Below are 21,546 nucleotides of genomic sequence, written 5' to 3'. Positions count from 1 at the left end.
TTCCTCATTAACGGACCATAATAAATAATCACTGGTCAAATACACAGTGTGTGTGTGTGTGTGTGTGTGTGTGTGTGTGTGTGTGTGTGTGTGTGTGTGTGTGTGTGTGTGTGTGTGTGTGTGTGTGTGTGTGTGTGTGTGTGTGTGTGTGTGTGTATACAGTGTGCTTAGCTGATTAAGTAGATAGCATACTTACATACATGGATGTTTACATGGATAAAATACATTCGTTAATTGCCTCTATTAGCGAGATTTAAATGTAGCAAAAATAGATTTGTTACGTTAAATTATTAATCGGATTGCACAAGACTTTTATTACAGGAAGTGATAAAAGAAGTAGAAAGATTCCAGTGATTTAAGGGATTCCTCTGAGGTCTTTGTCATTTGTAGTTAGACACTTTCAGATTTTATCCTGCAGTAAAGGATCATCGAGACAGCCATGGCACATAACTGAGGGAATAAAATTTCAAAAATAAGGTAAGAAAAGGTGCTAAGGGAGAAAAATGAAACATCCATTCACCATATAGTTCATCTTAATATAACGGCGGTGTCATACCTCCAGAGCCGCAATCCCGAGCGCCACTCCCACAATAGCAGCGGTGTTATCGTCAATCAGCTTCCGGATCTTTGGGAAGCAACCAGTGATTGTCTAAAGAAAATATGTAATAGGTGTAGATTAAAGAAATATCGTAATTAAAAAGACATTTTGAATTATTTTATTTTTTGTACTACTTTGAATTTTCCTTACCCCGTTAGTGCATGCGCTTCCAGAGTTCAAACAGCACTGTGGTGGAAATGTATTGTTGTGGCTTTTATAGTAAGGAGACCCCTTGAAGTCTGATGAGTTGTAGAATCCACAACATTTAAACTAGTGTAGACAGAAAAAGTGTGCACGTTACCAAAAGCGTTGGTGAAAACAGAAGTCATTGACTTCATTGGTTAGCAGATTTTTGTACCGTGCTCATTGTCGAATTCCACAGTCCTGTGACGTCAGTATTGTTCCCATAGTCCTGCTTGATGTTGCTCACTGCTGCCTGGCCAACCTTGTTAAACAGCTCCTCAGCCTAACATAGACACATGAAGCAAATTTTGCATTCAAATAGTCATGATAATGCAGCTACTAAGATTATCTCTGTAAGTTCTTTAGAGACTTACCAGCGGTCTGAATACCAAAATAACCACTGCTCCTGCTACCTCTGCTATGAAGATCAGCAAGACTATGATAAAAAACTGTTGAGGAGATAAGAATATCCATTATTGGAATGGGTTTGTTTAAAGTGTAGCTTAAAAAAATAAAAGAAAAAAATTGCTTGAGAGAGTATTTTCAGTAATAATTTTAACCTTTCATTTTCACAAAGTATCAATAAATTATCTTTCTTGCATAAACAATTACAAACAAACATGGAGATATAGTCAGCAACTGGCTAGCTTAGCAAAAATAATGTCTTTATAGTGTTGGTGTGGGAGCTCAGAAGGTGGAACATGAAGCCAAAGCTGAAGTGCGAAAACCAATTAAGTTCTTTCCCCTGTCACGGACTTCCAAAAATGTTTGTTCTTCATTTTGGTGATTAAATAATACAGCTATTCATCTTGTTACTTATGCTTTGATCCATTCGAGGTGGAAAGTCAGGAATCATGAGTTTGCTGTTGAAACGATCAGGAAGTCCGACTTCCTACTCTGACGGTCAGAGCAGCCACACCAACACTAGCTTCACAATCCAAGATAGCAGAAGTGGGTGTAAGCAGAAAAACTTGTAATCTGTCCTGCCACTGTTGTGTATTTTTCTTGGTAAATTAGCCATACACAGAGCACGGACCAAGCTTTATCTGTTAACCTGCTGCAGCTGTGTTTTTAGTACGAAGATTAAAGGCAATGGATTGTACTCCAGGTCAAGCTAGTGTTGGATAAATGGCGCTACATATTCTACTTTAAAAATCAGACACTCCACTATTACTGGATTGACTGTACTTGTTACTTGCTATAGCTGGGAGTAACATGTGGCCTAAGTAGCAGGTACCAGGTATCTGTGTTTGTCTGTTTCTCCTTTTAAAGTTAAACCATTGCTCTCTAGTGCCTTTGTCCACAGACTAGAATAAAGTTTTGCAACCTGTTGTTTACATGTTGTTTACTGACACTGGGGAACAGTGTCGCAAACATCCAGCCTGTGGGCAACCGTAGCTTGAGTTGTTGGTCCCTGGAGAACCGTGGACCGTAGAGAAAAGCTGATTTCAGTTTGTGTACAGGAGGAGGAAAATGATGGTCTGCATTGTTGATATGGACATTACTTTTATTCTTATTGCACAAGGACAAGAGTGCAATGGTAAAGTGCAAACTGCATCCAGGACAGAAACAACCACATTATGCTGATAACACAACTTCGGGTCTTTGCAATCATCTACATGGACAACACGCTAATGCAAAGCTAGCCAAGAACCCTGAGTGATGTTAAAGTGTAGCACTTGCTGACCCTAGCCCAGCAGCCAGACCCTGAACTTCAGCAGGTAATAAACAGATGAACAGTCAGGCTCCAGCCTCTGTTTCTACCTGTTTATGTTTCTAAAGTGGAATCACTGTGGTGATCGCTTTGAAGTCTCTTTGGGCTGGTCTTCATCTTTGCTTTGTGTTGTTGGCTTTGTGTTTATAATACTAAAAGAAAGATCCTACATGTGTCTTCATAAGGATAGGGATTTGTGTTATTAGCAGAACTGAAGCCTAAGGCTTATATTGTTAACTGGTAATTATGTACAATCCAAGTCATTTTATAGACCAACAATGAAGTAATGCAACGAGTAATTACTTTCTCTGGCAAGTAAATAAATAAAGTACTTCATTACTTCTAAGAAAACTAATGAGCAATGTGTGATTCATTACTTTTTTTTAGTAACACTACCAAAACTGCACTGCGTAGGCTCTGTGTAGGGAAATACATTTGCTAAAGGTCATAACTGCTGTGCCAAAAATTCTCTGTTAGAGTTTATAGATGTGGCTTGCTAACCAAGCTTGATAGCAATAAATGACAACATAGTTCCTTAACCTTTATATCCTAACCTCTGTGTTGTCACTCAAACTCAAACTCAAAAAAAACCCCCCAAAAAACAGCTGTAAATTTAAGGTTTCAAATTATGGAACCTAAAACTTTTGCTAGCACTGTTCCATTTTTATATACAGTCTATGGTCCACTGGTACACATTTTTTACTGTTTTGCAGAAAACCTAACTGCACTTTCATGTTTATGATTTGCTGGCATACTTACGCTGCTGTGTGCTCTACATATAAAACAGTCTAAACAAAGTTAGGAAAATGTTGAATAAAATACCCTTTCTGCACTAGACTACTTACTGTAACTTCATATGCACCTCTAATGACTTTAGATTTACAAAACACACATAATCATAAAGAGAACTTGAAATGGTGTGACTATGTAAGAGCGACAAATTTTCCTCGAATGACACTGAAAGATGGAACTGAAACCGGGCTGGTGAGTTCTTTCACTTATTTGTTGGCTATATGCATTTTACACAATAAATTATTACATTTGTACTAGATAAATGACTTGTGTACTGTACTTGTGTAAAATAAAAATTACTGCCCTATTGATCTTCAAGGGCTCTACAATCAAGAATGTGCACCAAAATGTCAAAGTATTTATTTAAGTCTCTGTAAAATAGCAGACAACAACCTACCAGCAGTAGCATACACTTGCTCTCCTTCATGGCTCCACAGCAGCCTAGAAAGCCGATGATGACCAGCAGGATCCCTACTGCAATCAACAGGTAGCCCACATTGAGCACCTGACTTAGCTCTGTTGGCATGTTGTCAATTTTCCCGAGAAAGTTAAGGACGGAACCGCTATCCACCTTCACCCAGATCCCAACACCCAAGATGGCAACACCTGCCAGCTGAAGAAAAGACACGTGGAGGGTGGAGAAGTTAAAAGAGCACGTCACAGACAGTTAGTTTTTTTGTCATGGGTGACTGCTACCATGCTTTTGTTTGTGAAGACTTAGGCAGAGAGGGTTTTGTCTTGAGAATGTCTTGTAGAAAATGCATTTTTACTCTAATAACTTTAAATACATAAGTGCAATAGTGAATGTTTTGAAAATATTTGTAATGTGCAATTTACAGTTTACAACTCTTGTTGGTGGTGTAAAAATAACTAGTGACTCAGTGTGACTACAGAATTAGCATGTGACCTTATCTCTATTTGTATTTGTATGCTTTTGTACAACATTCAGACTACACAGCACTGCTGAGTCACACTAAAGAAAAATGTAAGTAACTGTCAGCGTCCTTCAAACTTAAACAATGAGAGTCTTTACTTACGAAGATGATGCCGTTGAACGCAAACATCATGAATTTGAGGAATTGAAAGCATCCCATTTTTGCTGCTGATATTTCTACCTACAGTGAGACGAAGAAAGAGACACATTTGTCAACATTGGTCTGGTTTAATTTCACTAAGAGCACTTATTTTTTACCTGCATGAATGTATTTTTCTGTAAAGAGCATTAATCATCCTGCTCACCTGTTGTCTCGGGTTTCACTACTTCCTTGAAGAAGCAAATTAGCCAATGAATTACCAGAGCTGCCTCCTCTGTGAGCAGGGAGGGCACAGGGTGGGGTAGCCTCAAACGCTTGTCACCTTTTAGCCTTTGCGAGCTTAATAGCTTATCTTAAATACTTGAACCTGTCATTTACACTATGAGGTCACTCACGGTGCACATGTGACCTATTGGGGAACTTGAGTGAGCGCTTTTGGTTTAGCAGTAATGGGAGAAGAGAGGTGACGATAGAGGAAGTAAATCTCACTCTATACTGGAAAGTTTGTCACCACACAAAACAAAACAAAACAAAAAAGCCCGTCGGCATGCAAAGGAGGGGAGGAACCAAATTCGGGAGATGAACACTACTGATAAGCAAATGTTTCCTCTGTGTGGACTTTTTCCATCTCACCATTGAAACGGAAAACACTGCACTTGCTATGTCCTTTTATAATATTTTTAAATGTTAAGAATAAAGAGGGTATAGATCCTAGTAAAGACACCAGTGTGTGTATTTGCATGTTCAGCGAACTCTGTCGCCAGCCAGCACACCATCCCCTAAACATGCTGTGGGGGTGAGTTGGTGTTTGAGTTTAGGCTGAACTTAGGTGTAGTGTAACAACCCTTTTGCTACCTCGAGCAGACTCTGCACAAGGCTCTTTACTCCAATGCATCATCCATCAAACTCAGGCACACAGATGACAGCATGCTGCCGCTGAGTCTTCTCCTACCACCCTCTGTTTTGAGTCACTTAAAGATTGTCACTTACAAATGTGTGTGTGCGTCCATGTGTGTGTGTTCCCAGAATGGGAACAGCGCTCTTTGTGTGGTGTTAGGAAACAAGACAAGTTGTTAACAACTATGATTGAGCAGAATCCGCCTGTGTACAGCAGCAGGCTGTCTTCCTGGAATTTGGATATTCCCTGTGCCCTCGTCTCTGCATCACCTCTCTTGGAAAATTTAAACCACAGCAGCCTTTATAGTTCTTTTCATTCCCTATCAGCTTACACCAAACATCTATTCATCCAAACATATCACATTAACCAACAACAGGAAGTAGTTTCTCTATTAATTTAGCTCTGCTGCTCTGTTACAGTAAAGCTGGTTGTCATCAAGTTAATCATACATTCAGATGCCAGGATACTGCTCCAAGCATAATGACTTGTTGCCTTGACTCCCCCAAACTTCAGCTTGTTCACTCCTTTAAGCTCTTCCTGCTTCCTTAAGGTCAGTGATTGCACTCTGACACTGAGGAGTGGGCCTGGTGATGTATTAATGAGCCCAAGTCACAGAATAATCTCAAAATGCCTCAGCGATTACTGTAAAAGGACCTAACGGCGTACTGACTGGAAGTAGCAGTCTTGTCTGGAGGTGAGATATTTTACACTTTATGCGTTAAACGGAGACAGTTTAGAGGTTTCATTTAAAAACACAAACATAACGCATCATGAAACCTCTAAACTGTCTCCAACTCGACAACCACCATCAAAGAAAACACAGATGGAAAAATCTCAAAGGATGCCATTGAACAGAATAATTGCAGGCAGGTCTCAGGAAACAAAGGATCATTGTTGGGTGGATCTCTCCCTGTGCGGACACAGTTCTCAAACAAAACAGCCAGACTTACACGCTCACAAGAAGCAGCCTCATAGAACAGTTAAACAGCAACGAATCCAAGTGAAGCGGCCTACCTTTTCTCAAGTGTTATCCGAGGACGTTCTCCGGCTCCTGCCTTCACTGCTGTGATTCAGACTGCTGCTGTGGGACCACACCGTGAGGTGACAGGAGCACAGGGGTTTGTTGTTTTGCTGTCTTCACAAAAATGACCCACACTGTGAAACGTACGTCTCGCTGCTGTGGCTGTGGCGCTGTGTTATGTGTAAACAACTTGCGAGAGACTTTTTCAGCATTCTGCTCTTATTTTAGAGCTGTTGGCTGATTATAAGTAGAGTGAAGGGAGGGGAGGGCAGAGGGTGGGTGTGACCAACGCAGCTGAGTAATAGCACATCACCATGGATCTAGCTTTGTAGCTCCCAAGGGAGGGAGGGAGGGAGGAGGAAAATGAGGGAGGGATAAAGATCACCTGTGTCACCTGTGCATGGCCACAGCAACCATTCAACATTTGCTCTGTTTCAAGGTGTTAATTTGAGCACAGCATGTAAATATGGCATAATTATGTGACCAGTTGTAAGAATTTGCAATAACCACAGGCTGATCTTAAAGTTACTGAAAACTGTAAATAATTTTTTTTTCTCTACACAAAAGAAAATGTCTAATGTGGTTTCAGATGTATCTATATGCATCTCTCTGAGAGTTTAACTTCAACATTATATAAGTAATACATTGTAAACAATGAAAAACACAAGCAAATAAGCTCATTCCTGAAAAGGTCATGGACCAAAGGAAGCGAGGCCCCATGGTACACTTTACAGGCGTGTGCTTTCAAGAAAATATGAAACCAAATGGAAAGAAAAAGGTGGTATGCAAATCTAAAATTATCCTTTCCACGGCTGGTTCTGGCTCATTTCCAATCACTGAACTCAGCTTATCAAGTAGGACAGGTCATATGTGTATTCTCGATCCAGGAATTTTACTCAAGGATAAGTCAATATCCAGCCTAACCCTGAAATCCTTGAAAAAGCTTTGCAAATGACCTGTACCTCCTTGCAGTCGGGACGTACAGCACATCATATCACAGAATCAGAACCAGTGAAAGTTGCTGTTGATCTTCAGACAATAATCTTTTTTATTTTCCTGTCAGATCTTAATGCAGGTTGGAGGACCACTGATGATGTTTTATTCCACACAGGAATGTATCATTGGGATTAAGGGAAGTGCCCTACACTGGTTTAGGGCATATTTCTCTGAATGATCGTAATTTAGTTGTGTAAAGAATATCTTTAGCTTTAAAGTTCCTCACACTTCTCTGTAAGTCACAGCGCTCACCCATTACTTAGATGGCTATCATAATGTTCCAACTTGGAATCAAGAGGCAGGTGGGATATAACACATGCTGTGAACCCAGAGACTGTGGTCTGTGTCTGAATTCACCTCCTGTTTATTACCTCCGCAGAGGAGGTCATGTAGCGCATGTGTGTTTTTGTGTGTCTGTCATTCTGCCAGCTGCAAAATTTGCTTTACATTCACCAAAGTCTTTAAGGTTAACTCAATGATTTATGAGTAAAAAAAAGCCTTATCACTAATATTATTCTGAAAAGTGTTGTGTGTACTGTAAACATATAGAAAGAGTTTAGATAAGGGTCACGTGGTACGCCCGCCCAGGATAGCAGCTTAAGTCGGAGCAGAGCTCGTATTCCTCCCAAACTCTCGTAAAAAATAAGTTAAAGTCCATAGATTTTTTCTATTTTGGTCTAGGTCCTGCAATTGCAGTGGAATGAGTTAGAAAAGTCATTATTTCACACGTACCTGGCAGAGTGGCAAAGCCAACAATTCTTAGGCTACTTCGTTATCCAGAATAGATGAGTCACTAGATGGAGCTGACATTAGGGGTTTATCCAAAGATAACGTGGCTGCTGAGTTGACTTCCATAAGATCTATTCTGGAGCAGATAGTTCATGACATGAATGCGGTGAAAGGTGGAATTGAGTCTCTTAATGAAACTGAACAGAATCTCCCGCTTGGAGGAAAAGATGGAGTAAAGATGATTATTTCCCCAAAGCTCCAGTATAATCTGTTTAAGTTACCTATAATGTTTCCACACAACCTGTTAAAGCTTTATAATACAATTGTGGAAGGGTACGTGTGGGCAGGCAAAAAGCCATCTTTTAATTGGTCCACAGTACATGCTGTCAAAGATAGTGGTGGATTAGCAATATCCAAGATGGACTGGTACCATTATACGTTTTCTCTCTCCCAATTAGCTAAGATAAATAACTCTCCTGAGTGGAAGCTGTGTTGGGTAGTGACTGAGGAAAGCCTAGTGACTCCCACACTTTTTTTCACTCAGAGGGGAAGACCAGTACTGGCTTTTATACAAGAGACTTGGTTTAGAGCTCACCAGTTCATTAAAACCAGTCCTCATCTTTACCTCTAGAGCCTCTATTTGGTATAATAAGAAATTATTAATTGGTAAGAAACCGTTCATGTGGGATGCGTGGGCTAGTGCAGGAATTAAGTTGGGGGATTTATTTGGTAACCAAAGAATCAAAGCGTCTAAATTCTGTGGGATCTTCAGAGAGGCACGATCGCCCGTCTAGAGCAGCGGTCCCCAACCCCCGGGCCTCGGACCGGTACCGGTCCGTGAGTCGTTTGGTACCGGGCCGCGAGAGTTGAGGCTCAGGTGTGAAATGTATGGTTTTCAGGGTTTTTATCGGTTTTCAGCGTTATTTTGTTATCGTTTTTATCGTTAACTCGGTTTTCCTGGGTCTTTTCACGTGTGTTATGAATAAATCTTCTTTTTTTCGGTACCGGTACTAGTTTTATTTTGTTGTATTTATCTGCGACACCTTAAAGGCCGGTCCGTGAAAATATTGTCGGGCATAAACCGGTCCGTGAGGCAAAAAAGGTTGGGGACTGCTGGTCTAGAGGGGCTGAAGCTGGGCTGGCAGAGAGATTTGGGACTCCAGATTTCAGAGGATAGTTGGAAGAAGCTGGTTGCATGTTGGTATGGTTGCTCACGCGAAAAGCAATCACAGCTTATCCAGTACAAATTACTCCACAGAAGCTATTGGACCCCTAGCAAACTATTCAGACTGAATTTAGTTGACAAAGACACCTGCTGGGACTTGAGTTCATATGCTGTATGCATGTGAAAAAAATGTCTACATGTACGATGGGATCATTAACCTTTTGAAAGGTCTTTTTCAACTTGATCTCTTGAAGTCTCCAGCTTTGTGTGTCCTGAGTCTGTTACCAGATAGCATTAATCTATCTGGAAGACAGAAGCTGTGGGTGCGTCTGGCCGCCATAACAGGGTGCAGGATAATACTGAGACACTCGAAGTCATCTAACTCTTGCTGCGTTAAGGAAAATGGACTGAACCAAAATGAACAAGTAACTTACAGAGTTAAGGGGAGAGAAGATATCTTTAATCAGGTCTGGGGTCCCTTCTTGCACTACATAGAGGATACGTCTGTTTAGACGGATGTTGTGATATGTGTTTTGTATTGGATGTAAATGTTTAGTATACCCAGAGGTCAAGCTAAGTTTATAGGCACTCTGTTTTTACTTTTTTTGTTTAAATTTTTGTTTGTGATTTTGTTTTCGCGTTTGTGTATGGTAATAACTATTCCTGTAGTCCATGTTTTTTTATGTTCTGCTGTCAGACCAAAACGTGAATAAAAAAAAGAAAAAAGTAAGGGTTTAGATAGAATTTATTTAGAATTTAGATCATGTCACATCTGACCTTTGACCTTTTCTCAAAGGCCAGTAGATTAATCTGACGGTTAGTGACAGCAATACTACATAAAGCTTTGTAAAACTATGTTTAGCACTGCCATCGTTTGTATTGACAGTATATAGACAAATAGAGAGTGACATATAGGGATTATAAATATGATATTCCTTTGACCTCTGACCTCTTCTTCAAGGTCAAATGTTCAGAGAATGTCTTTTTTATATTTAAAACTTTGCTTCGCATTCTGCCACCTTTGTTTGTATTGGCAAGACTTTGGAAATGATACTACTATATGGGATGTCTAAATATCCCACTATGTAGTTGGCATCCAAACATCATGCCACACATTTGACCTCTAACTTCACGTCTTCCTTTCTTTCACGTTGGCGTTAGAAAAAAAAATGCGTTAAAGAAGAGAAGTAAGAGAAACAGAATGAGCTGCTAATATTATAATGCAGTATAATATTATATAGTAAACTCAAGTTATTCATACCCAGTTAATTATAAATTAGAACCTAGTATGATCCATTACCTACTCCTGTATAAACATCTGTCATGTTACCCGTATCTGATTTTTGCTGCACTACAAACTTCCTACACTTAAAAGAAACAAAGAAAAAACAAAATGAATATATACAAAATACTAAATGATTCCCATAAAAGTAAATACTGCCCGGACTGTGGAGCTGCCATGGTGTGTTCTCAGAGGCCTTCTTGATTTTATTCATGTTCAGGATAAAAATGTTCAGTTCTAAGGTTTTTACATACCAGGGTATAATAGCAACACAACACATTACATTGCTGTGTCATTATTTATTTGCAGTAAAATGCAGTAGCAGTGTGTGGAAAAACTAAGCACACCCTTACAGCTTCCATAGGAATTAAAAGGGTAAGTAGCGACCGGGTGCTGATAATCAAATGCAGTCGCTTAAGTGTGAGCACCTCTATAAAAGCAGGAGTTCTGGCAGTTTGCTGCTCTGTAGCTTTCACATGTGTGTTAACACAATATCGTAATCTTCCAAACATCAGACCGTGCAATGCTCAGACAACCTGTAAAAAAAAAGCAAGCCAAAAAACAAGGCTTATCTCTCAGATTCTACACGCCTCAGTTTGCATATTAAATGTTAAAGCTGATGACAGTATAATTAGGATCAGAGTGAAAAGGTGTGACTTGTTTAGAAAACGAACGAACACGGTTTAGGTTTGCAAAGCTGCATCTGAACAAATCACCAGACTATCCTTTGGACTGACGAGACCAAAGTGGAGATGGCTGGCGATAATGCACAGCGCCATATTTGGAGAAAACCAAACACAGCATATCAGCTCAAACACCTCATTACAAACTGCTCAGTTATTGCTGCTGAAGGTGATTCTACAAGCTATTGAATCATAAAATATACTTTCCCCACTCTGCTGCTGGATTAGGTTTTGTTAAATAAAGAATAACACACATGCTGTTGTTCATCTGAGGTTGTATTTACCTCATTTTAAGACCTGGTAAGGTCAAGATAATTTATTACGTCTTGAATCGTACACAAACTTTAGAATCGACAAAGGGTTTAACTTGCTTTAACCCGAACTCTTTCATGATTGGATTTTTTATTTCTCTTTGCTATTTGGGCTGATTGGGACCTGATGAATGTAAAAACAAAGAATTATCTTTTTACCTGATTTTGCTCTACAAGGGCCTGATATCCACATATGAGAACATTTGTTTTAAATTTCGATAGAACAGTGGCAGTATAATGTCCTCGTGGATATCAGGCCCTTGTAGAGCAAAATGTATTATTGTGGTCAAGACAACGCAAAATGTGATGTCCACATATGTGGACGCCAGGTCCTAGGAGGTTAAAGGTTAAGGCACCAAACCTACTCGCTTAAATTTTTGTGAACATCTCTGTTGTGTGTGTGTGTGTGTGTGTGTGTGTGTGTGTGTGTGTGTGTGTGTGTGTGTGTGTGTGTGTGTGTGTGTGTGTGTGTGTGTGTGTGTGTGTGTGTGTGTGTGTGTGTGTGTGGAGTATTAGGGCCACATTAAGAAAAAACATTATTTGTTGATTATTTTGGAAAAAAAGTTGAAATTTAGAGAGTCAAGTCAAAAATGTATTTAGAGAAAAGTCAAAGAACTATTTTTGAGAAAGCAGCCAAAGTGTGGAGATTACTGATGTTGTTTCAAGACAAACTGCCACGTTTGTTATGCCCTCTACAAAATGCTTTGTGTAGATGAGTTAGTGAAACAAACTGTTCAGCTGTCTTGTGATGCAACATATATCCTCTTTACTGGATAAGCGTGTAACTATCAATAACCTTGTCACTGTCCATTACAAGCCATTTCTTTTTGTACAAATCAACTTAACTTTGACTTTTGGTGTGATTTTGAATCCAGCTTTTAATGGGTTGATGCATTAAGTAATCCATCATCAGTCAATTTCTTTTACTATACAAACTAATGACATAATGAACCAAATTTGAATACTTTCTGAATTTTAGTGTTTGTTAACACTGAAATAACCATTTGCACTTCAATTAACTATCAGCTCACTAATCATTAACAGTGATTTTTATACCAAAGTAATATGAGCTTTTTCCCAATTGGAAAAACAAACAAAAGAAAAACAAAAAGATCTGTATCTTATGCTCAATTGGGAAACCCGATTCTTCCATCTGAGCAGGGCAGGCCACCTATGAAAGAGGGACAGTGCTTTTCTACTCTAATGTGAAAGAAGCTGTTTACCTTGATGACGTGGCGAGGGAGTGCCAGTTTGCACAAACATCAGAAGAGCGGCTATTCTCTTTGATATTTATCAGAACAATAGGACTGCTTCTTGACATTTAAATAGAGCTGTGTTTGTACACATACACACATTAAATCATATTCCTTCATAATTCAAATAGTAAATGGTTTTCATTACAAAATCTTTAACCCTACGTTCAGTAGTCCTACCAAGGTGTCTGTGGATGATGTGTTTGTGCTTACAGAGTGAATGGAAACTGTGCATCTGTGAGTGGGTGGTATTTTTATTTCCCTTTACAGGTGTTGCTGTTTGCCATGTCCTGTACTTGCTTTGCAAAAGTTTTGGTCTCATGAGTTTTGATTTCTGCTGCATCACCAGTTCAGGCTGGTGGTGCTGTAATGGTGCCAAGGACAGCTTCTTGGCAAATTAGCACTAACTGAGAATTGTTTAAACTTCACAGCCTAACCTGAGTATTGTTGCTGACCGTGTCCATCCCTTTATGACCACTGATGGCTGCTAACACACAACATCACAAAGTTTGAATCACCTCAAACTGGTTTCTGGCACACGACGATGAGTTTCCTGTATTAAAATGACCTCCACAGTCACCAGATATCAGTCCAATAGAGCCCCTTTGGGATGTGTTGTAATGGGAACCACACCAGTACGAGCAAGGTATCAAATAAATCAGTGAGTGAGTGTATATGAAAGCATAATAGGTTTACTTTAAATAAATGGAAAGTTAGTACTCAGCAAGATGACTGCTCCTGAGACTTTGGCCTCATGTTGCTTACTTGGAAATCACACAACCTAATAAAAAAAGATCAAAGAGGGTCAAAAACCACTCACTCAAACTGTCAAAGAAAGAAGAACAGATCAAAAACACTCTAAAAATGTTGAGTTAAGGTGCAGCAGACTTGAAGGCTAAATAAATCTTTGTAGCCTATTGGATGACCTCATATTTCACTCTGAAAACCTGTCATTTCTTTCCTAAGCATCTTATCTCAGTATTTTAATGTGACCAGGAGGAATCTAATGTGCCCCAAGCTAAACGTTATACTGAAACCATTTTCTAATGTCCAATATTCTTCTGACTCACAGGGTCCAGATCCTGTGAAAAGATTTCATAACTAGGTGTCATCTGCATGGTTTTCATGACACTTCTTACTCCTTATGCACACCCACTCAAAAACACACACATACACACACCCTGGCTGCATTATGTAACAGGCACAAACAGCCTGCATATTAATCATGTGTCGAATAGGTGTCATTAAGAAAAAAGAAAGAAATGGCACAAACATGAGTCATAGTGACATATTTTTTTTACTAATTCACCAGTTAGCCAAAGTGATAGAAGAGAGGAAAAAGTGCATTTTCTTAAAAAAAAAAAAAAAAAAAAAAAAAAAAAAAAAAAATCACAGGACAAGAGGACAAAGGTGAATTTCCTGAGAAACTGTCACATCAATCTCACATGCTTTCCCATTGGACTCTGGGAGTTGGAAAAACTAGGGTGGTCAAATAAATACCGTCTCCTGAGCAACGCAGTTGATGGTCGCTTTGAGTGACTGAAACAGAAAAGCCTACATTTGAATCTGTACATGCAGTGTAGACAGACACAACATACAGACCACTTATGTTACCTGGATCCATCAGTTCTGTGATTCTGCCCATAAAAAGCAAATCACTCCTCTCTGCAAACGTGCCAAAACCACTCTCTTCAATTTGAATTTAGTTTTGGCGAATAAGCAGGAAGCCAAATGTAGCAAGTAGAAGGGTTGTGAATTAACTTTGTCAGGATGGATAAAAATTTGAATTTTACTGCACTGACGGAGAGCAAACAATAGTTGCTGTGTTTGAGGAGGCCATTTCCAACTAATCAGATAGCTCAGGACTTTATACTCTAACTTGTAAAGACAAAGTAAGCTGAAAATGGTTGTTTGGTTTCCAGGTCACAGGCAGAAATACAGTTCTCCTAACAGTTATGACTCATAGGTCAGTCTAGTGACTCCATGGTGTAGTGGCTAGCACATTCATCTTATGTGCAAAAGATCACCAAATCAACTCCAGGAGGAGACACAAACCCAGCCTCAGTACTGCTCCCAAGGCAAGATATATGCTAGAGCTGCACCAACCTCACATAATATCTGTGCTAAATTAAAACTTGCAGATTCATCTACTTGGAAAATAACAAGGGAGCTGAAAGTACTTTCTTAGTCATCTTCACACAAAAAGTCCATTTTACCAGAGGTCCTATAGCGGAGCGCAGATGTAAGTTGTCAGAATGAGACTTCCGGGGATCAATACAAACGTAGCAATGGTGCTTCGGAAAAGGACTGAATTTGAGTTTAGCTATATTTAAATCAGCTGACGATTTTGCTTTTTAATGAGCAGAGCCAAGAAACCAATGAAGTATTTTTGTCCCGGCAACCCAAATTTTCCTTTTTCATAAAGCTTATAAACTAGGGCACAGTGAACCATCCCTTAGTTAAGCTGTGATAAACCTAAGCTCCTGGGGGCTTCCCATGATGCACTATTTTGATCTTTTAGCTCTATACCATTAGTCTTTTGTCCTGTTTCCCTCCGCTCACCCACAACCAGTTAAAGCTGGCCGCCCCTCTCTAAGCCTGATTCTGCTGGAGGTTTCTTCCTGTTAAAGTGAGTTTTTCCTTCCCACTTTTGCTAAGTGCTTGCTTATATGTGATTGTTGGACTTTATATCGTCTTTACCACATAAAGCACCTTGAGGTGACAGCTTTTGGGATTTAGCATTATATAAATGACACTGAACTGAATTGTTTAAGGAAACAGAAATCTTCATGGTTACACATTAATGAACTGATCATACTAAAGTTAAAAAAAATACAATTTTTTTGTATGTTTTCAATATGCCCCTTACGTAACTGCAGGACACTTTCCAGAGCCTACAAAAACATGTATTACTACATGACTGTCTGCCCACGCAATTGGAAACAAATATGGCTGCTGAAGAAAATTAGCCAAATCTCAGATCTAGCAGCATCCTGAATTGGTTCCCACAGAGTGGGGAAATACTACACGGTGTGTGGGCTGGTCATGATTGTGACCGGTTCTTTTACTTAATCTTTAACCCCAAATAAAAATGAACATGTAACAAAGCACAACTAGCTCAACAGTTACTAGCAAGCTAGTTAACGAGCCTTGCTAATGTTTACAGCTATGTTTAATCACTTCTTCTTTTTTAATATTGGAAATTGTCCTGAAAAACAAAACAAAAGCAGAAAACATACCAAATTAATTCTGACTGATTTTGCTAAGTCTGGTAAGTGAACAGTTGCTTGAAATATTTAGGGATCACTCTTTACCAAATGAGGAAATTAGCCTCTGACACAGCATGCGTCCTGCACAGCTGTTAGTCCGAATCGCTCCTGCCTTCATCCTCAGCCTGTAAGAACACGGCTGATGTTCATCGCTTTGGATGTGCAAGGCAATACAGACGCGGCAAAGTCTCTCTCTTCACTGGAAGACTTCCTTTGGTCTCAGAGGTGTCCAGCCAGCAATGCTTGTGCACCTCAGGTTGCCTGCTTGTCTGGGTGGCTCTTTAACTTGTGGAATTTGACACTGTCCAGCTTCTCGAACCTCTTGTCACAGAACTCACAGGTGAAGTTGTAGTGGGCCTCTGGAGTGTGTTTCTTCATGTGCCAGTTCAGGGATGCACGCTGGCGACACTGGTAGCCACAGATTTCACATCTGACAGATGATGACGATGACGTGGGTGATAAGATGTACGTGAGAATGTTAATATTTGGGGCCATGTAATAAATTTAGCTCCCAGAGAGACCAGTGACTCAACAATTGCTCCACATTTTAATTCCAATATAAAGCAACAGTGATCTGAACTTCTGAGGGTTTAATTACTAAAAAGAGTAACAATAGGATCTGTTTGAAGCATTAGTGACTTACTGGAGTGGTGTTTCTCCTGTGTGGGTCCGCCTGTGAACCTCCAGGTGATTTTTGCGTTTAAATGACTTTCCACAAGTCTCACAGATAAAATCTCTAACGCCTGTAGGAATATTCATGTTTACATTTGGGAGTATATGCAGAAGACATGCAGGCAATAAACCGGGGCGTCTTTTGTGAACTCACCTGAATGGATGATCATGTGGCGATGCAGATGGTTCGACAGGTAGAATTTTTTTCCACAGCCAGGGTGGGGGCAAACCTTTGTCCTTCCTTTCCTGTGAACTAGGTTCACGTGATTCTACAGAGAGCAAACATTTAGATCTCGTGTGCGGAAACAGAAAAAGCTCAAATGCAGAGCACGACTAAATAACTTTACCTGAAAGCTGCTGATTGCTACATAGACTTGACTGCAGCCCTCGTACGGACAGTGGAACATCTTAAGCATCCCATCAGCCTCGATCACCGGGCCTCGTCTGCTTCTCTTTGACCTGGCATTGCAAAAAGGGGCACAGTGGACTGAGCGGCACACTAAGGAGACCAACTTAGAACAGTGACCTGATGACATTAGCATTCTCTATTTGCTTTTAAGATTTGTTGAGTGCGTGAGTCTCAAACCTGCTCAGACTCCTCTGCAGCTGTCTGTCACTGCCCAGCTCCAAAGTGTCAACACTGGGCTGCAGCAGTTGTTTGTCAGTCAAACCTGCAGGGAAACAACAGGTAAATTATTTTAGAGAAAACATAAAGACTCCCATTAGTCAAATCTGAGAGCTGCGAAGAAAATTCAAATCATTTAAGTTAATATCCAAAGTGTAAAGAAAACAAAATGCAAATTAGTGCACATTACACTCAGCTACTCTTTCTTGGTATTAGGTGTTGGCTGGATTTAGTCACAAGCTATCAGACTGGTGCTGCGTGTTGCAGGAGAGCAAAAATGGATTCACACAGATAATCTAGAACTTCCTGTTTTACAAAGTTTATGCCCACTGCGAGCAGTGACGCTAAAATGCATGTGATATAGATATATATATGCTTATATAACTTGAATTGACACATCTCAGTAGCACGAACATATCACAACATCCAAGTTCTGTGTTTTATTCACATGGAAATCAATGGATGGGATGTTTACATGAAACAGGTATGATTCAAATCTATGTAAATATACTTCTCTTGAGTTTGCTGATGGTAAATAAACCCAAAACAAAAAGAGGCACTTTATTGCATGTCCAGTGATGTCAGTTATGGACATGTGACAGTCTCTGACAGAGTCAGCCTGCAGACTTAGTGAAGCCGATTACTGTAAGCATCTTTTAAAAGTGGAAATAATTCCCAGAATGTATGTGCTTCCTATTAGAGCCTAAACTTTCACAAAATGCTCACAGTTTTCAAGATGCGCACAGTCGAATATTTTACTGTTAATTTCTGTGTTTTTATTAGGAGCTTACAACAACTTCAAAACTTCTTCAGAGCTTTTATGCTCATTTTTTAGCAACAAATGTTACATTTTAGACATAAAACATCAGATAATTTTAATGACGCTTTAGTTATTACAATAAGATTGAACACTTTGAGTATCAAATGATCATCAAAAGATTCAGAGATATAGGAACATTTCATGTGAAAGTCCAGGAATTTCGAGTTCCAAAGTAGCGCACCTGTCATGGAGTCCTCATCCTCTGCTGTTCTGATTTTCGAGTCAGCCGTGCACACCTGGTTGTAGGTGACGCCCCCGATGACAGTGCAGGTGACTTCCTCCACATTTCCTCCTCCCATGTTGAGTTGGATTCCCTCGGATGCCAGGGCTTCATAGCTGGGGCCAGTGATGATAATTAACTAGGAACGATGGGAATTGTAGTTTATGAAAAAGAGTAACACACTCCTCCTGCAGTCCTATCTCTGTGAGATACTCGTTTACCTACCTGTGAGCCCTCCAAAGCCGTCCTCTGGTCAGGAATCTCACAGCCGGTCACCACCGTTTGCAGAGTCTGAGGCTCAAACAGTTCGCTCTGCTCTTGGACTTGCATGGTTGGTGGGACTGACAGTTCTGTCTGAGCACCCAGGCGCACTGAGCCACTCAGGCTCTCCGACAGCACCAGGTCCTCATCAGACTTGTCAAGTTCATCAGCTAAGGATGCTGTCATAACGCACTCATAATCGTGCCTAACAGTCCTGACTTCCTCTTCTCTGAGGTGTTCCTCTTCCCCTCCATCCTTAGCTTGCCTCAGATCTTCAGTCTCCTCCTCTTCCTCTGTGGGGACGGAGTGAAAAGCCGCTGTGAGGGAGCCTTGCTGTCGCACCATCTCCACTTCCCACATAGGCTGTCCTGTCAGCGGAGCATCCTTGGAAGACGCCACTACGCTGGCCTCAGGGTTCGGAACTACAACCTCTTCTACCTGGCTTACAGTTTCCCGATGTTCCTCAGAAACATCCACATTTTCTCCCACATCTACAAAAAGAGAATGATTAATAAAAGGGCAAGTTGGTCATTAAGAAATGTAGGATTTACTAAAGTCTACAAAACGAAACAAACACTGACAGCACGATTCTACACACCTTTAAACTGTGTGTGAGCCTCCTTCCTTCTCTTCCGGCTCACTATACTTTTTGCTACAGACACATCTGTTTTGACTGCACACTCTTCATCGCTGTCCCTGTTCACTCCCTCCTCATGCTCAGAGTCACTTGCCTCCCCCAGAGGTGAGAAGAGGTATTGCACGAACGAGTGGTTGTCTTCACATTGCCAGACTGCAGAGGTGGAGAAGTTGGACTGGGTCTCTAGAGCTCTGAGCTGGGGCTCGTGTGGGCAAGAGCGCGAGTGCTGCTGGTACCAACACACCAGGCTCTGGAGGCTGGACACACATTGCTTCCTGCCTGAGTGTGTATGTCGGGGTGGGCATATGAGAAGTTGATAGATGATGAATGGTAGATGAATTTTTGTTGGATAAACAGTTTATAGAATGAGATTAACCACATATCATGCAACTAAGACTCAACACATGCAGTAATAGCTTACACAAAAGTTGATTTCTCAGTGAAGAAGAATAAATGTTGAGTCAGTGTAAACATGCATTAAGCAAAAATATTTAAATTTGGTCACAGTTGGCTTCAAGGTGACCTCTTTGTGCACGTTTGCAGAACTGCTGCTTATTTTAGATCACTCCGTGGAAGTCCTGGTCTAACATAACTCTTGCACTAGATCTCCTCCACTGAGTCAAAACAGCAACGCTTCAATTACAATTTCTTTTTGGTGAAGATGATGAAGAACAATATTGCCCTAAGCAGCATGATGGCACAGGGAGTGCCAAAGTGCCACAGATCAGGATATTTATTGAAGGAATTTACATTGCAGCGCCACACAAATGAGCATGCTCCTGGTTGCACTCAGGCTTTGACATGGAAGACATCGTCGAATGTTTGAAGATGTCTTCTGAGTTGCAGACTTGGCTCTAATAACTGGTGAACGTCTGATCAGTCTGACACAGATATGAATGTTTGCTCTATGCCACAAGTTTGAGGTAGATGGTAAATTTGCAGATGGAGGGTGCAAGCATGTAGAACGAGACACCCAGGGAGTGATCTAAGAATAGTAGCTGCACTGAGAGGAGAGGAGACCAGCCGAAACCTAAATAAGTTGTAGCTGTTTGACTGCTTTGATTACATTTCACATACAGTTATGTAATTAATACTATTTTTTTCATTTTTCATAACATGTTGATAATGTTGAAAACTTGATTTTAGTTATAAAACATTAGAAAATGCAGTAACATTTGTGTTCACATTTAAACAATATGAGAAACATTTCATGTATATCCGCTTTAGGATAGGGATTCGTGTTGGGACGTGGCACTGTACTCAAGTTTTATGTTGGAATAAGTAAAGAAATCCTCACACACTGCTTGAAAAATAATGAGAAATGTGTAATACAATACTCTTTTTAAGTTATAACCTCAAAACTGTTTTTCTAGATCTTTGTGAAATTTTGGATCTTTATTGTCTGTGTAATTAACTTGATGCAAGCACTTTTCTCTAGAAAACATTTAGGCAAGCTCCAGTTTGATACACCAAATAACTGAGCCGCTTTAAACGGACTTCATTCCCAACCTCAAACCCTACGTGCTTCATTTGGAAATATTCCCATGTAATAATGGCTCCACACACCTCTTTTCTGTTTTGCCGAGACTTCTGGGGTAATCTTCTTCCTGCAACACCGAAACACATCATTTGGAAAACTCAGATTAGACACAACAAATAAACAGTACTTATCTAAAGTTGAACTATTGTGCTTTTGCTTGCTTTTTATCATACTGTTACAATGGTGGGTACTCGTATTAAATATGATGTTACAAATGGCAACATTTACTTCAAACCTTCTGTTTGCTATAGGAAGCAAATTGGAAAAGAGTTGGCTTAAGGGGAGGGGGAGTGAGAATGAACAGAGGGACTGAAACAGGGCATAAACAAGGATTATTTTTGAACAGTGAATTATGAAAATATACCCTCGTAGGGGCCAGTGATAACAATAAGTGCCCTTTAAGATGAAAACTAGCACAAATGTGAAGAGCAATGTCTGACTGAAGAAAACAGCCAGTCAATATACCACTCTGGTTAGATAACGTGTCTGCGGCACATTCCTACCCGCAGTATTTCCGCTGGTATTTTTCTCCATAAGTGGAGTTGAGTAGGATGAGATGTTCTGCCAGCCCGGCGTCGCTCAGACCGGTCCGCCTGCGGAGATCACTCCACAGCTTGTGCGACTCTCCGAGGTACACCCTCCTGACATCGTACTTCTTTCTGGATTCAAGCCGCCTCTGCGCTCGGTCGGAGTCTGTGAGCCTGGGTCGCCCCCTACAGCGCCTCAAAACACCCTTTCCTTGCTCCCCGGCTTGGTTTGTGTCCAGGGGAGCCTCCGCTTCTGCCAGCTGATGCGCCATCTTGGCCATAACAGCTGATGCTGTGATTATCCGACATGCCGGAA

The 21,546-nt window shown here is 40.5% G+C and overlaps 2 protein-coding genes across 2 annotated transcripts; both read right to left on the bottom strand.

Moving 5' to 3' along the window:
• Nucleotides 1–380: 380 nt before the first annotated feature.
• tspan35 (tetraspanin 35) lies at nucleotides 381–6,488 on the bottom strand. Its single transcript, XM_039610661.1, has 8 exons — nucleotides 6,234–6,488; nucleotides 4,325–4,402; nucleotides 3,685–3,900; nucleotides 1,156–1,230; nucleotides 957–1,064; nucleotides 749–868; nucleotides 557–649; nucleotides 381–450 (listed from the first exon to the last, which is right to left on the bottom strand). Exons 2-8 carry the CDS (start codon nucleotides 4,379–4,381, stop codon nucleotides 391–393), a joined length of 729 nt encoding a protein of 242 aa, XP_039466595.1. The 5' UTR covers nucleotides 4,382–4,402; nucleotides 6,234–6,488; the 3' UTR covers nucleotides 381–390.
• Nucleotides 6,489–13,851: 7,363 nt separating this feature from the next.
• On the bottom strand, nucleotides 13,852–21,521 carry znf653 (zinc finger protein 653). The gene is made up of 10 exons (XM_031748365.2): nucleotides 21,207–21,521; nucleotides 20,730–20,770; nucleotides 19,125–19,442; nucleotides 18,491–19,017; nucleotides 18,227–18,404; nucleotides 17,187–17,271; nucleotides 16,948–17,059; nucleotides 16,755–16,869; nucleotides 16,572–16,671; nucleotides 13,852–16,358 (listed from the first exon to the last, which is right to left on the bottom strand). The coding sequence occupies exons 1-10, from the start codon at nucleotides 21,509–21,511 to the stop codon at nucleotides 16,181–16,183; spliced, it is 1,959 nt and encodes a 652-aa protein (XP_031604225.2). The 5' UTR covers nucleotides 21,512–21,521; the 3' UTR covers nucleotides 13,852–16,180.
• Nucleotides 21,522–21,546: the final 25 nt, after the last annotated feature.

This window comes from Oreochromis aureus, linkage group 4, assembly GCF_013358895.1.
Source record: "Oreochromis aureus strain Israel breed Guangdong linkage group 4, ZZ_aureus, whole genome shotgun sequence".
Lineage (NCBI taxonomy): Eukaryota > Metazoa > Chordata > Actinopteri > Cichliformes > Cichlidae > Oreochromis > Oreochromis aureus.
Note: the sequence above shows the minus strand (reverse complement) of the source record. Positions and strands in the feature narration are given on the sequence as shown.